The following is a 16,862-nucleotide window of genomic DNA, read 5'->3' as shown; positions in this document are numbered from 1 at the left end:
TCCTCCTCCCACTCTTTCTTCCCCTCCCACTTCTTCCTCCTCAACCTCCACACCCTGTTCCTCAATCTCCACACCCCCCACCTCAACCTCCACACCCTCCTCCCCATCCCCCCGGGGACGCCGAGGCCACCTCCCCCGCCGTGCTGGGAGGCGGTTGGCCCAGCGAGACCCCCACCCCTGAGTGCTGAGCTTCCCCTCCCCCTTATTCCCCTTGCTTCCCCCTTCCAGCTCCCTCCTCCAAGTTTTTCTCCTCCCCCTCCTACCCTCTCTCCTCCCCTCCCACCTCCTTTGCCGAGTCTCCTCAGAGGTTCATCTCCCCCACCCCCCCCAGTTGTGTTAAATAAAGACAGTTTCTATTTTTGAAAACACGTGTATTTTGTTTGACATCAGGAAGGGGGGGTTAGGGAAGGGTAAGTGGAAGAACGAGAGGGAGGAATGGGGCACAAGACCCCAGTGGGGCAGACCGGTGAGACTGTTAGCGCTCCTCAGGGTGGAAGCTCTCGCAGGGCCCCCTGGATCCTGACAGCCCCTCGATGGTCCTCCCAGATGGCAGCCTGCAGACAGTGCAGCCAGGCTGCCGGCAACGTGTCCACGAGACGCAGCACAATCCCCAGGGGCAGGTCTGGTTCCATGTTGCAGAGTGCCGTGACGTCCCGAGTGAGGGCAAGCAGAGCACTCTGAGACAAAAATACTTTTCTGTCCCTCAGCAAGCCACGAAACCTTAGAACTGTCTGTCCGAGATGGGGGGGTCGGGTCACTTTAAGCACAGACATCGGATAGCCTGAGGCAGCAGCCCCACACACTAAGTCTGACCCCAATGCCCTGCCGGCGCTGGTTCCGACCAGCCTTACCTTCAATTCAGGGTCCACTCAATGTGGACACGCTATTTCAAATTAGAAAAACACTCTTTCGAATTAGTTTTTGTGTTTAGATGCGTTATTTCAAATTAGCTTAATTCGAATTAACTAATTTGAAATAAGTTAATTCGAACTAGCGCTGTAGTGTAGACATACCCTTAGTGTTTCGCTGGTGCTCCCACCCAGGAGAATTAAATTCCTCCAGCTCCAAATGATTCTTTGTGTGAAACAACTCCTGGAGCCCCAGCTCCTGAGCCCAAGCCTTCCGTCAGGGCCAAGCCGAGAGCAAGGACCAGGGAAGCACAATCATAGTTTGTTCCATTCGTTTCAGCCCTTCCTTAGGTCCTATGTTTTGTCATCTAGCAAGGCTGTCCTCAGCTGCCTCCAGAAGAGGTGCCGGCTTATTTCCTGGTCCCTCCACTCAAGGTAGGTGTTCCTCCGCAGGTAGCGGGACAGCCCCAGTTTGCGTCGCAGCAGCACCTTATCCACTTCCTCCAGGACAATCATGATGAGACTGGCTTTGCCGTCTACAAACTGCCAGGACTGGGCGATCTCCAACTCAAAGCTGCACCACTTGCTCTCCATGAAGTGGTTGGAAATGACAGCGATGACTCTCCTGCTGCTTAGGAACCCTTCCTGGATGATGTTGGTAGTGATGGGCACCCCTGGAATGAAGTCCCGGTAGTGGAGGCAAAGTTGAAAGGGGGGCATGCCCCCCTCCAACTTCTCAGCCAGCTCCTTTCTCACCCACTCAATGTCCTTGCTGGAGTGGATGACAAAGGCATCGTAGGTGTCGTTCCTGTCCGTGTAGCGCCTGCACCCGCTGTGCAGCACCAGCCCATAATAGAGGAGGAAGTAGTACTTGTAAATGAGGATCACGAACAGAATGCCAGCAAAGGGCACGCTCACCGACATGACCCACTCAACGGGGCTGAGATGGCAGGAGGAGAGGTCGAAGCTCAGCACACTCATATTCTGCATGTGCACAGGGTTGTTGCAGACCATCAGCTGGGTGCTCTTGAGCAGCTCCCCATGCTCCTTGGCCCATTTCAGGAAGCTCAGGTGGTTACAGGAGCAGTCAAACAGGTTGTAAGAGAGGTCCAGGTGGACCAAGCAGCTCGGCAGGCTCTCCATAGCCTTTTCGGTCAAGACAGTCAGCTGGTTGCTGCTAAAGTCCAGGACAGTGAGGGCCTGAAGAGGCTTGTAGGCCAGGGGGTCAAAGGCCAGCAGCTTGTTGTGGCTGATATTTAGCTCTTGCAATTTAGTAAGGGACTTGAATGTGCTCGGAGACACCTGCGTCAACTTACAGCTGGAAACGTCCAGGGTGAGCAGCTGGGTCAGGTTCATGAGGCTGTTGCCCAGATTGTTGTCCTGAAAGGAATTGCCAGCCATCTTGAGCACTTGCAGGGACTTTAAGCCACTGAACGTACACTGGGACGCAATGTGAGAGCTGGTGTAGGAAATATCAAGGTAGATGAGTTTCCCAAGACAGTGAAAGACAGGGAAGCTGCCAAAATCATTCAGCTTTGAATGGCGGAAGTCCAGAGACACCAGCTCAGTGATATTCAGGCCTCCGGTCACGCTGATGATGGAGTTGAAGCTCAGGTTTAAGTGCTTCAACTTTGGTATCCGCTTCAGGTATGAGTCGCAGCACTGAATGAAACTGAGCCGGTTCACACTCAGATCTAGGACCTCCAGGTTAGGCAGATCCTTAAACTTCTCCCGGAAGCCAGTGAGGTATTTGCTATTGGTGATCCGAAGCACTCTCAGCTCTTTGAAGGAGGACAACTTCTTGGCAGGCACCTCAATAAACTTGCAGGTGTTGAATTCCAGGTGGTGTATTCTGGACGCAGTTGGGACCGCTGACACCTGATCGAGGGAGAGATCCACCAGCCGAATAGTGGAGGCATTGACCAGGCAATCAAAGAGAGTGTCGGTACAATTATCAAACCTCTGGAAGCTAATGAACACAAACTCCTGTAGCTGCACCTGACACAGTCCATCCAGGAGCCCATTACTAAAGTCCTCCACTCTCCCTATGTTCCTGAATTCCCCAAGCACTAGTCTGTTGACCTGCAAGCCAGCAAGGCCTTGGATGCAAGCCTTCATAAGACCAGTGTTCTCAAAACAAGCCCTCAGAGATAGCTCATGAAGAAGAATCCCCTCAAAGGAGCCCGGCTGAATATATTTTATATCATTGAGTGAAAGGACTAATGTTAGGTTGTGCTTCTTCTCTCCCTGTAAAGCAGCCAGGTCTCCTGTGGAGATAGATGAGATCCTGTTGGACTTCAGACTCAGGAACCGGAGAAGAGACAAGTGGGAGAAATACCCGGGGAGCTTCAAAGAGTCCACTTGGTTGTTGGCCACATTCAGCTCCTGCAGAGTATGTAAATGTCCAATGGGCAGGTCAGCTAGCGAGGATATGTCGTCTTCCACAGCTATCAGCCTTTGCAGGGATGCCAAACCATAGAAGGCTGTTGGACCCAGGTGCTGGAGGGGATTTGCAGTCAGAATCAAGGTGAGCAGCTTATGCAGATCCTTAAAAGCATAATCTTCAATTGTCTGGATGTGACATCTGGTATGCAAGAAAAGAGAACAATATACATGAAGCATTCTCACTTCTGTCACACACCCGCACGTACACACGGGTAAAGCGTTACTGCACTGGGAAAAGACATAGTGTCTTTTATGCCAGGTGCACTTGGATGCACAGCATTACCAAGGTAGGCAGCTTTGCAGACACAGAATTATCAAACCGAGGGCAATATTATCACACCAGATCTATGTGTGAACACAGTGTTATCACCCAGAGATGCAGACCTGCCCAACCAGGCAAAAAGAAATCAGCTTAGTGGAAAGGAAATGAAGGCTGACACAGAGAACATGTCTCTTGCATCTCCTCTGCCCTGCCTGAATCTGGAATTAAATCTGAAAGCAAGGGATTTACAGAGCTGTCTACAGGCAGGCTTCTTTTAGCACCTCACAGTCCTAATCAAAAGCACCCGTTAACTTCTAGGGTTTCCTTACCACCAAAAGGCTTTAAAACAGAAGCTGAGATTTTACCAGGCACCTAGGGGAGCCAGATATCTCATTCCATTTCAGTTTCATGGGAACTGGACCAATTTCCTCAGGCCACTTTGACAATCTCAGCCTTCGTTTTTGGAATGAAAGGAAACAAACTCGGTACAGAGTTACCAAAAATAACAGGAAAATTATGTAACTACATCGTGGTGTGGATTTTCTGTATATAACTGAATCTGCTTGGGACTGTCTGCAGTATTTAAACCCAGAAGTCTAAAAGCATCAGCCTCTCTTGCTGAAACTAGCAGACTAAAAACACCACAGTGGGAAGCAATAGTAGACTTGTACACCCCTTGAGTGATTCAGACACAAAATGTGGAAAAAAACCCACATTCTTGTGGTCTAGTGGGATTCAAGCCCCATGGTCGGTTCCCATTGATAACAACAGCATCTAGTTCTCCTATAGTGCTTTTCATCCATAGATATCAAAGCACTTTAGAAAGGAGATCATTATCCCCATTTTACAGATGGGGAAACTGAGGTGCAAAGCAGTGATGTGCTTTGCATTAGCTCATCCAATAGAGCACTGGCAAAGCAAGAAATAGAACCGTTTCCTGAGTCCTAGTCCAGTGCTCTGTCCACTGGGCCAACTGCCCCATCACCAAATCTCCTCTGTAACCCATACGCTCTATGACCAATCCCACTTAATTGAACAGCCAGTTTTAAGCCCTGGCTCTTCAGCACCACACACAGGAACCTTTACCATATGGCCTGAAGGTCTCAGGTCTTGATTGAGCAGTCCATCCCTATTCAACAACGGTAAACCCAGGCTTAAGTGCTTTGCCAAAGGGGGGGTGTAGTTACACATCTGCTCAAACACCTGGGGTATGTCTACACTACAAAGTTAATTCGAACTAACAGACGTTAGTTCGAATTAACTTTGATAGGCGCTACACTAGCAAACCGCTAGTTCAAACTTAATTTGAACTAGCGGAGCGCTTAATTCAAACTAGGTAAACCTCATTCTACGAGGACTAACGCCTAGTTCGAATTAAGTAGTTCGAATTAAGGGCGGTGTAGCCACTTAATTCGAACTAGTGAGAGGCTAGCCCTTCCCAGCTTTCCCTGGTGGCCACTCTGGGCACCACCAGGGAAAGTCTTCTGCCCGCCTCCCAGCCCTGGAGCCCTTAAAGCTGCCAGCCTGGCCACCCAGGAGCAGGTTTGCATGAAAATCAAGGTGGTCCACTGAGACCCCCGACCCTGAGCCCTGAGCCCTGAGCTTAGAATGGCCGTACTGGGTCAGACCAAAGGTCCATCTAGCCCCGTAGCCTGCCTTCCGACAGCGGCCAACACTAGGTGCCCTGGAGGGGATGGACCGAAGACAATGACCAAGCCATTTGTCTCATGCCATCCATCTCCAGCCTTCCACAAACAGAGACCAGGGATACCATTTATACACCCTGGCTAATAGCACTCCATGGACCCAACCTCCATCACTTTATCTCACTTCTCTTTAAACTCTGTTCTAGTTCTAGCCTTCACAGCCTCCTGCAGCAAGGAGTTCTACAGGCTGACTAATTACTTTGTGAAGAAGAACTTTCTATTACTAGTTTGAAGCCTGCTACCCATTCCTTTCCTTTGGTGTCCTCTAGTCCTTCTATTATGGGAACTAATGGAGAACTTTTCTTTATGCTCCCTCTCCACACCACTCATGCATTTATAGACCTCTATCCTATCCCCCCCCCCCAGTCTCCTCTTTTCTAAGCTGAGAAGTCCAAGTCTCTTTAGCCTCCCTTCATATGGGACCTGTTCCAAACCCCTGATCATTTTAGTTGCCCTCCCCTCTCCCACCTCCTTTTCCCAGTCTCCCTGAGTTTTGTTCAACAAAGAGAGTTACTATTTTTGATCGCACGTGTCCTTTATTTTGTACATCAGGAAGGGGGGCTATGGAAAGTAAGTGGAAGGAGGTGAGGGAGGAATGGGGTACGAGCCCCCGATGGGGAGGACTGGGGTGGCTCTGAGGGCTCCTCGGGGTGGAAGCTCTCCTGCAGCCCCCCCGATTCACCCCCCTCCCCAGGGTATGTCTACACTACCCCCCTCGTTCGAACTAGGGGGGGTAATGTAGTCATACGGAGTTGCAAATGAAGCCCGGGATTTGAATTTCCCGGGCTTCATTTGCATAAAGCCGGCTGGCGCCATTTTTAAATGCTGGCTAGGTCGGACCCCGTGCCGTGCGGCTACACGCGGCACGGACTAGCTAGTTCAGATTAGGCTTCCTAATCCGAACTAGCTGTACACCTCGTTCCACGCGGCACGGTGTCCGACCTAGCCGGCATTTAAAAATGGTGCCGGCCGGCTTTATGCAAATGAAGCCCGGGAAATTCAAATCCCGGGCTTCATTTTCAACTCCGTATGACTACATTACCACCCCTAGTTCGAACTAGGGGGGTAGTGTAGACATACCCCCGGATGGCAGCCTGCAGCAAGTGCAGCCGGGCTGATGGCCGAGTGCTGTGATGTGTCTAGATGCACTAGGTCTAATTAGCTTAGTTCGAATTATCTAATTTGAATTAAGTTAGTTCGAATTAGTGCTGTAGTGTAGACATACCCCTGGACCCAGGTTTAGAGTCTTAGGGTATGTCTATACTACCATGCTAGTTCGAACTAGGGTGGTAATGTAGGCAACTGGAGTTGCAAATGAAGCCCGGGATTTGAATGTCCTGGGCTTCATTTGCATCTCGCTGGGCGCCGCCATTTTAAATGTCCGCTAGTGCGGACTCCGTGCCACGCGGCTCGGAGTCCGCTCTGGTGGACATTTAGAAATGGCGGCGCCCGGTGAGATGCAAATGAAGCCCAGGAAATTCAAATCCCGGGCTTCATTTGCAACTCCGGTTGCCTACATTACCACCCTGGTTCGAACTAGGGTGGTAGTGTAGACATACCCTTAGTCCTTTAGTTCCTGCAGCAGAGACTTATCAGGAGTCGGTTACATGTATTTTAGTCATCAGTGAAATCTGAGAGCTGATGGCTAGTCTAAGGGTATGTCTACACTACAGCATTATTTCGAAATATCTTATTTCAAAATATTTAATTCGAAATAAGTTATTTCAAAATAATGCGTCTACACACAAAATGCATTTCGAAATAGCATCCACACTGAGTGGATGCTGAATCACATTTAAGGCTGGCCAGAACCAGGTGTGGCAGGGCATCAATTCAGGAGTTACGATGTTTGGCTGCTGCCTGAGGTTATCTGAGGCCTGTGCTTAAAGGGACGCCTCCTGGATAGCCAGTTCTCAGCTTTCCCTGCTTGCTTGCCTTCCTCGATGAGGGACAGCAAAGCATTTTGTCTCTGTGTGCTCTGGTTACCCTCACTCGGGACATCACATCACTCTGCAACATGGAGCCAGAGCTGCCCCTGGGCACGATGGTGCTTCTCGTGGATGTGTTGCTGTGAGCCTGGCTGCACTTTCTGCAGGCTGCCATGTGGGAGGTCCATCGGGGGACTGTCTGTATCCAGGAGGCCCTGAGGGAGAGCTTCCACCCTGAGGAGAACTAAGAGCCTCCCTGGTCTGACCCACTGGAGGCTTGTGCCTCATTCCTCCCTCACATCCTTCCACTTACCCCTCCCCAAACCCCCTTCCTGATGTCAAATAAAATACATGTATTTTCATGAACACAAACTCTTTTTATTTAACAAAACTGGGGGGAGGGGAGGAATGAAACTCTGGTGAGACTGGGGAAAGGAGGTGGGAGAGGGGAAGAGAGAGGAGAGGAGAGGGGAGGGAGAAACGTGGAAGGAAGGAGCTGGAAGGGGGAAGCGGGAGGGGAAGTTCAGGGCTCAGGGGTGGAGGTCTTGCTGGACCAACTTGATTTTCATGCAAATCTGCTCCTGGGTTCGCATGTGGCCTTTGGTGGCCAGGCTGGCAGCTATCCTGCCATAGACAGCCGCATTCCTCCGTCAAGTGCAGAGATCTTGGATGTTGGGGGCATCCCCCCCAAACCTGAATAAGGTCCATGATCTCCACCCTGGACCAGGAAGGCGCCTGCCTTCTCCAGGCCCTGGCAGGCTCCTGGGAGCTGGCAGACTGCTCCTGGGGAGTGGTGGAGGGCTGGCTGCCAGTGGCTTGCTGGCTCATGTTTTGAGGCCACTGGGTCAGGGGCAGTGACTGCTGGCTCTGGGCTGGCAGGCTTGGAGCTGGCACAGGCACTGTGGCCAGAGTCTACCCCTTTCAGGGCTCCGGGGTGGGGGGAGGGAGAGGAGTGTTCTTGGTTGAGGGCAGAGAGCCACCAGGGCACCCTGGGAAGGCTGGAGGCCCCTTATTTCGATATAAGTGTCTACACAGCACTTATTTCAAAATAGCTACTTCGAATTTGGCGTTATTCCTTGTGGAATGAGGTTTACCAACTTCAAAATAAGCGCTCCACTATTTTGAATTAATTTTGAAATAGTGGTTTGGCTGTGTAGATGCTAGTAAAGTTATTCAAAATAACGGCTGTTATTTTGAAATAACTTTGCTGTGTAGACATACCCTAAAGAAAACTGTCCCTAGAACAATATAGAACACAGCTTCAGCTCCTAGATTTTGCTGGTGGCAGGGATAGTGCAGCACAATTTCTCAGCTCCCATTGGCCAGTTTCTGGCCAATAGAAGTTGAGAGATTTTGCTGAGGACAGGACGCGTCTCCCTCCCTGCAGCATATAGCATCACAAGCACAGCCAGCGGTTTGGGGCTGCTTGCTGGGAATTGCTTAGGTGAGCACCTCCCGGCCAGATGCTGCCTCTGGCACCCTCCCCCTCCCACATCCCAACTCCCTCCCAGACTCTGCCCCTCCCTCCTATACCCCTCCAGACCCCAAAGCCTCTCCATAGAAAGGTGTGGCCCTTGACCACTTACCAAAATCTTGGAGTGGCCCCCTCATCAAAAATTACTGCCCACCCCTGGGCTAGACTGTGGGTCAGTTGGTGAGTACATTTCCAGAAGGGTGGAATTTACATCCCCCTGAGAGACGTAGCAATGGGCATGTGCATTATCAGCGTAGACCAGCCCTGCAACTGCTCATTGGGCTGGAGACAGATACGCACAGCAACCAGCTGTCTGAGGCTACGGCAGAGATTTTCCACAAAAACTTCTTGTACAAAAGCATGTCTGCACTACAAAAGCGTATCGCAAAAGTGATGTGCTTTTGCGCAAAAGAGCATCCACACTGCATGGACGCTCTTGTGCAAGAAAGCTCGGCTTCCCCTTAACAGAATGGCTATCAGAGCAACTGTGCTTTTTCTGATAGACTCTTTTTGCGCAAGGAACCCCTGTTGAGTGTCCACACACGCCTTTTTGTGGAAGAACTCTTACGCAAAAAGGAGTTATTCCTTGTAGAAAGAGGTATGCCTCCACCACAAACAGCCCTCTGTTCTGCCATTCTACTGTACATTTTCTTGTGCAAAAACGCACTTGAGGTGTGGCCGTTCCATGGGTTTTTGCACAAAAATGGCTGTTTTTGTGCAAAATCATTGTAGTGTAGACGTAGTAGAAGGGAGTAGCCTTGGTGAGCACAGCAGTATTCAGCCATTGCTCAAACACAGCATTGGGATTCTCTTATACTCAGGGCAGAATTCATCCCAGAGCAGTTGTGACGTAGTGGGGGTACCTTGCTGGTTGCTATGCTGGGGCTGTGGGTGACCCCCACTGGCTGCTGTCTGTAGCACAGCCCAGCAGGACAGGGGATGAGTCACTAGGCAAGGGTCTCTCAACCTGTCCGACCAGCTACCCCACAGGGAGAGAAACAAAGGAAGGTGGAATGCCGCCCCTGGCTGGGGGGCAGGGCTGGAAGTCAGGGTATGTCTACACTACCACGCTAGTTCGAACTAGGGTGGTAATGTAGGTAACCGGAGTTGCAAATGAAGCCCGGGATTTGAATTTCCCGGGCTTCATTTGCATAAAGCCGGGCGCTGCCATTTTTAAATGCCGGCTAGGTTGGACCCCGTGCCGCGCGGCTACACGCAGCACGGACTAGGTAGTTTGGACTAGGAAGCCTAATCCGAACTAGCTAGTCCGTGCCACGTGTAGCCGCGCAGCACGGGGTCCAACCTAGCCGGCATTTAAAAATGGCGCCGGCCGGCTTTATGCAAATGAAGCCCGGGAAATTCAAATCCCGGGCTTCATTTGCAACTCTGTATGACTACATTACCCCCCCTAGTTCAAACTAGGGGGGTAGTGTAGACATACCCTGACCGTGCAAGAGAACTAGTGGAGCAGAATGCACCTAGGGAGCAGAGCCATCTAGTAAGAAGATGCCACCTTCTACACGGGCAACTTCAACTTTTTAGAGCAGGACCAGCTCCTGCCGGGGCATCCACCAGAAATGAACACAAGTGAAATGAGTTGAACGTCTTAGCCAACGGACCGGACCGACACAAGTGCAGGAATGCACCTTATAACAACAGCACAGTGATAGCACCAGGCATGCGCCTAAACCAGGGCTGGGAACCTTGTTGGAGGGGGCCACTGACCCACAGAAAAATCAGTTGGGGGCTGCACACAAATGAGAAACAAACAAACAAAAACCTCCAACCCCTCACTAACGTGGCCCCGACTGAGAAGGGGAAAGACCCTCCCCACATTCCTCCTTGCACACCGGAGCCTGGGGGGCTCGGCCTCGTAGATTCTGTGAGCCCCAGCCCCAGGGGGAAAGGAGGGATTGGAAGATGGCTGGAGCAGACTCCCCAATGCTCAAGGGAGCTCAGAGCCTTGGGGGCTGGATCCAGGCAAGTCAGGGGGGCACATCTGGCACCTGGGCCTTAGGTTGCCCACCCCTGGCCTAAACAATGGTGCAGGATTAGCACCCTTGTTAGCCAGTCCCACCCTTTGAGCCACAGGGACACAAGAGTGAAGTGGGTAACAGTGTCTGTCCCTAAGTCAGTGCATTGGCTAGTATGAAACAAGATAAATAAATGTGCCCAAAAGCCTTGTCTGCAGCCACTGGGACAGCACTAATGAGAAAGGTTCCATACCTAGTGAGGTCCAGCAACCTCAGTTCAGGCACTTCGGAGAAATAATTTGAGGTCAGTGACACCAGTGGGTTGAAGCTGAGATCCAAGTTCTCGGTGGAAGGTGGGATTTCAGCTGGTACTCCAGAGAGGTTCAGATCCATGCATCTGTAAGTTATGTTGGGGATCACCTGGAACATGCACAGAACCAATCCACAGATCAATGTCCAGATTCCACAGAGCTCTGGACAGTTAAACCATCAGAAAACTATAAAGTACAGGCTAAATCTCTCTGTAAGAGACAGCTTCTCTGGGCCACAGTGAACAACAGGGAGCAGCGTCATGCAGAGTCCAAACATCTGTGTCTCTTCCTGTAATAGAATTTCTGCTTCCCAATCCAATAGCCAATATAATTACCAGTGTAATCAGGTGCAAGTCCACTGGGCTCATGCCTACTTATACCATTGGTGAACCTGGAGCAGAGCTTTTAAAGACCAGATTCGTTGTGATAATGGAAATACACCAAGGATCAGGTATACTGTCAGACAGTAACCATCCAAAATCAGCATTAAACTGAATTTTTAGAGAACATTTAACTTTTTTGGTAGAGAACTCTCATTTCTATATACAGGTGACAGCTGGAATCAACCAACTCAGCAATGAGTAACTGACCAGAGGCTGTAAAAATAACTGTGCAATATATTAGAGTAAAACCTAAAACATCACAGCTTATAGTAGGAATACGACAGGGGCTGGTTTATTCCATCGTTAGGTTAATCCCAGACATCTTACATCAACATAACTGTGGAAGTGTCCGCACTTAAATTTCACTGCTGCCAACTTATCTGCCCTGCAGTACCAGCTTAACAACTCCAACTTCACAAGCAGCGTAGTGTCAATGTTGATGGAGTTAGGTCGACAGAGTATCAGTGTAGACAGGGCCATCCTTAGGGGGTGCTGGGCTTTGGACAACCCCTCCAAATCTGCCCCACACCCAGTCCCAGCCCCAACCTGCCTCTTCCAACCCATACTCCACCCCATGCCACCCCCACTCCACCCCTTCCCCCAAGCTCGTCCCCCAAGCAATGCAGCCTAGGGAACTAGAGAGGGGCCAGGCACCGGCAGCAGGGTTCAGACCTGCTCCTGCACTCATTGGCCCCAGCTGAAAGAGGAGCAACCCAGCGCCAGCTGGCTCTGCTTGGCCAGTTCCCAGCCATGTTGCTCCATTTCCACTGCTGGTGAGTGCAGGGCAAGGTCACACACCTTTCCCCAAGCTCCTCCCCCTGTGAGGTCGCTTGTCGTCCTGCCACTGCTGGTGAGTGCAGAGCAGGACCAACCCTGCTGCTAGTGCTATGTACTCCCCACTAGTCCCCTGGGCTTCCCAAAGCACAGGGCCCGAGACAGTTGCCCCAAATTGTCCAATGGATGGAATGGCTCTGAGTGCAGAACTGCATTGCTTACCCTCACTGTGACTGGCTTTCAGCAGTCACCCTGTGGTGCCCTATGCTCGCTGTACAATTGATACCAGCACCCCTGGGAAGGACATACACTGCTGACACCAAAAGCAGAGAGCAGACATGCATAAGCAATGTAATTATCGTGGCAGCTGGATCGATGTAATATTGTGGGGTTGATGTGGCCTGAGTCGGTTGCTGAAGGAGAAAGGGATCCATTGGCAGCCCTGTGGCTAGTAAATGCACCTCAGCAATACCAAGAGAAATTGGTCAAAACTAACCGATCGGTTATTTTTCTGATGCTGGGAGTTGGTTTGGGCTGGGTTCTTCATCGTGCCATGTGCGTTCTGAAAAGCTGCGCAATTCTGCTGACAAAAAATAACTCACCCCACAAGACGAGCACCCAGCATATCAAATACACAGATCTCATGGGGTGGGGAAATCTGCCCTGGAGAAAGAAAAGGATTTGGTTATTTAGAGATCACTTACCTCCACACAGGGGTTGAAGCTGCAGGCCATCAACTGCGACAGGAAAAGGATGGCAGAAGACAGCACTAAGCAGGTTGGAAAGGAGAGAGCTCCTCTCCCAAGCATCTTCAGGAGCTGACCATTCAGTGGAAAGAACCATGAGTGAAAAAGAAAGCGAGGGACAGCTCCTTAAGGACTGTAGCGCACCCCACCATCAGTGCCCCAAGCCTGTTCCCAACAGCAGGGGGAGGAGGGGGAAGTGAAATTGAAAACGAGTGGGCTCACTCTTCCGTTCAGTTGCTTGTAAAGAAGAGGAAGTTACGGGCAAGCATGACCTCGTGGGCAAGAAGACCAGAGATGACTGCGTACTGTCAGACCAATCATTTGAACATGCAGCAAAAAGGGAACCTTCCTGTAAACCCGTCCCCCCTCCCGGAACACAGGTCCTGGGAGAGAAAGGCAGTCCATCCCACACACTACACATCTGACAGCACTAGGTGCATCCAGTATTGGCACGGGGTTTCCAGACTGGAGAAGTAGGCGGGCCACACACAATGCTCCCAACTCAAGCAGAGCAGAGGTCTGCCAGAAATGAGCGTGGTGCAGACACATGCAGAAAGCAAACCAATCTGGGTGGAGCTGGGAAGTGGCCCCATCCCCAGGAGACAGCTGGTATGGAGCCGTCATCTTGCTGGGATCACTCTGAGGGCACGAAGCATTTGGGCACATACTTTGTTAAGCACAGCTCCTTGTTCTGATGTAGGTTTGGCTCGGGACCAAGTAACAGACAGGGCGAACCTGTCTGAGCTGCACACACAGAGTGGAGAAAAGGTTTAATGCACAAGCAGGATGAAGGAAGACGTGGCTTTTGTATGTGCTGTTGGGTAATTTGAGGGCTATTCATCTCATGTTCTCTGTCCCCGATTCTCCCAGTCCTGGACAGCCCTAGGCTATGTCTACACTAAAGAGGTTTTTTTTGGAAAAACGGCCATTTTTAAAAAAAACCCGTCAATTATGTCCACACTGCAATTGTGTTCTTTCAAAAGAAAATCGAAAGAACCGGAGGGGGGGGGGGGTTCTGACATTGGTAAACCTCTTTCTACGAGGAAGAAGCCTTTTTCTGAAAGAGCTCTTTTGGAAAAAGGTGTGTGTGGACAGGGAAGAGGGAGTTCTTTTGCAAAAAGAGGAAAGAGGAAAAAGCGCAGGTGCCCCGGTGGCCACCATATCCATCATAGTGTACATGCGAGATAGTGTCCATTCAGGCTGGACGCTATCTTTTGAAAAAGCAAATGGATTTTTCGATGTGCTTTAGCAGTGTGGACGCTCTCTTTTGGAAGTTTTTTCGCAAGATCTCTTCCAGAAAAGCTTTGTCTGAAAGAAGCCTGCAGTCTACACCTAGCCCTACAGATGTCCTTTGTTCCAGCATAGGGCAGATGTGGCCATGCCAGCATGAAGACACTGCCTTCTCGGTTCCTGGGTAGTGACCAAAGTCAGACCTGGTAGTGCTGGGTTCAGACTATTTCTTGGTACCCTGATATGTTTTTGCCTCTGTATTCACAGACAAGGTCGGCTCCCAGACTAATGCGCTAAGTAACACAAGATGGGATGAAGATAGACAGCCCGTGGTGGGTAAAGAACAGGTTAGGAACTATTAGAAAAGTTAAACATACACAAATCCATGGATCTGGACTTAATGCATCCGAGGGTACTGAGGGAGTTGGCAAATGTAATTGAGGAGCCTTTGGCTATTATCTTTGAAAAGTCGTGGAGATCGGGAGAGATCCCAGATGACTGGAAAAAGGCAAATGTAGTGCCCATCTTCAAAAAAGGGAAGAAGAATGATCCAGGGAACTATAGGCCGGTCTTACCTCGGTTCCTGGAAAAATCATGGAAGGGGTCCTTAAGGAATCCATTTTGAGGCACTTGGAAGAAAGGAAAGTGATTAGGAATAGTCAGCATGGAACCATAGAGCTGGAAGAGACCTCAGACAGTCATCAAGTCCAGGCCCCTACTCTAGGCAGGACCAATCCCAACTAAACCAACCCAGCCAGGGCTTTGTCCAGCCGAGACTTAAGGGCAAGTCGTGCCTGACTAATCGGATTAGCTTCTATGATGAGGTAACTGGCTCGGTGGACATGGGAAAGTCAGTGGATGTGATATACCTTGACTTTAGCAAGGCTTTTGATATGGTCTCCCACAATATTCTTGCCAGCAAGTTAAGGGAATGTGGATTGGATAAATGGATGCTAAGATGGATAGAAAGATGGCTAGAAGGCCGGGCCCAGCAGGTAGTGATCAACGGCTCGGTGTCAGGATGGCGGTCGTATTCTAGCAGAGTGCCCCAAGGTTCAGAGCTGGGACTGGTTTTGTTCAATATCTTTAGTAATGACCTGGATGAGAGGATGGATTGCACCCTCAGCAAGTTTGCAGAAGACACTAAGCTAGGGGGAGAGGTAGATATGCTTGAGGGCAGATATAGGGCCCAGAGTGACTTAGACAAACTGGAGGATTGGGCCACAAGAAATCTGATGAGGTTCAAAAAGGACAAGTGCAGAGTCCTGCACTTGGGACGGAAGAATCCCAAGCATTGTTACAGGCTGGGGACCAACCAGCTAAGTAGCAGTCCTGCAGAAAAGGACCTGGGGGTTATAGTGAATGAGAAGCTGGATATGAGTCAACAGTGTGCCCTTGTAGCCAAGAAGACTAATGGCATATTAGGTTGCATTAAGAGAAGCATTGCCAGCAGATCCAGAGATGTGATTATTCCCCTTTATTCAGCTCTGGTGAGGCCACATCTGGAGTATTTGTGTCCAGTTCTGGGCCCCCCACTACAAAAAGGATGTGGACGCATTGGAGAGGGTCCAGCGGAGGGCAACCAAAATGATTAGGGGGCTGGAGCACATGACATACAAGGAGAGGCTAAGGGAGTTGGGTCTGTTTAGTCTGCAGAAGCAAAGAGTGAGGGGGAATTTGATAGCAGCCTTCAACTTCCTGAAGGGAGGTTCCAAAGAGGATGGAGAAAGGCTGTTCACAGTAGTGACAGATGGCAGAACAAGGAGCAATAGTCTCAGGTTATGGTGGGAGAAGTCCAGGTTGGATGTTAGGAAAAACTGTTTCACTAGGAGAGTGGTGAAGCACTGGAATGGGTTACCTAGGGAAGTAGTGGAGTCTCCATCCCTAGAGATTTTTAAGTCTTGGCTTGACAAAGCCCTGGCTGGGTTGATTTAGTTGGGATTGGTCCTGCCTACAGCAGGGGCCTGGACTTGATGACCTTCTGAGGTCTTTTCCAGCTCTATGGTTCTATGATTCTATGTCTGAAGAATTCATCACCAGATTTGAAAGCATTTTGCAAATACTAACAAAGGAGTTTTCTACACTAGGACATCCAGGGTACATCTAGACTACAGGCTTTTGTCGACAGAAGTTCTGTCAACAAAGAGTATCTAGACTACATCCAGTTCATAGACAAAGCAAGCTGCTTTGTCAACATGAGAGTGTAGATGCAAAGGACAGTGTAGATGCAATAATGCCTTCTGTCGACAGAACTCTGTCGACAAAAGGCGTTATTCTTCATGGAATGAGGTTTACAGCCGTCGACAAAACTGCTGAGTTCTGTCAACGTTATGTCGACAGAACTCAGTGGCCCTGTAGACTCAGGTATAGTTTTGTCGACAAAAGTCCACTTTTGTCGACAAAACCCTGTAGTCTAGACACACCCTCAGAAACATTAATTGGAATTAACTAAAGGCAGAATTTGAAGTGAATTAGTCAAACCGCATTAAACCCCATTATAAATTAAACTGAACAAATTAAGGCCACATGAATTCTGTAATGAAGCTATTCACATAGGACTTGTCTGTGCTATGGAGAAGATTGACCCTCCAGAGGTCAATTTAGTGGGTCTAGTGTAAACCCCCAAACTGAACGCTGAGGGCAGCTCCTACCTCATTCTGGGAGGAGTAAGGAAAGCCGATGGGAGCATGTGATTCCATCCGCCTCTCACAGTGTAGACACCACAGCAGCTCGGCTTAATGTAAGCCTTAATGGTGCACCTTAGGCCAGCCTGCCTGGTCTA

The 16,862-nt window shown here is 50.1% G+C and overlaps 1 protein-coding gene across 1 annotated transcript; it reads right to left on the bottom strand.

The window, feature by feature from the left end:
• Positions 1 to 354: 354 nt before the first annotated feature.
• Positions 355 to 12,951, bottom strand: TLR4 (toll like receptor 4). The gene is given in 3 exon segments (NM_001286933.1): positions 355 to 3,432; positions 10,890 to 11,056; positions 12,809 to 12,951. Coding segments are annotated over 3 exon segments (2,502 nt in total). The 5' UTR covers positions 12,914 to 12,951; the 3' UTR covers positions 355 to 1,202.
• Positions 12,952 to 16,862: the final 3,911 nt, after the last annotated feature.

This window comes from Pelodiscus sinensis, chromosome 22 (genome assembly GCF_049634645.1).
Source record: "Pelodiscus sinensis isolate JC-2024 chromosome 22, ASM4963464v1, whole genome shotgun sequence".
Classification (NCBI taxonomy): domain Eukaryota; kingdom Metazoa; phylum Chordata; order Testudines; family Trionychidae; genus Pelodiscus; species Pelodiscus sinensis.
The sequence above is the reverse complement of the archived record's forward strand: the minus strand, read 5'-3'. Positions and strand labels throughout refer to the sequence as shown.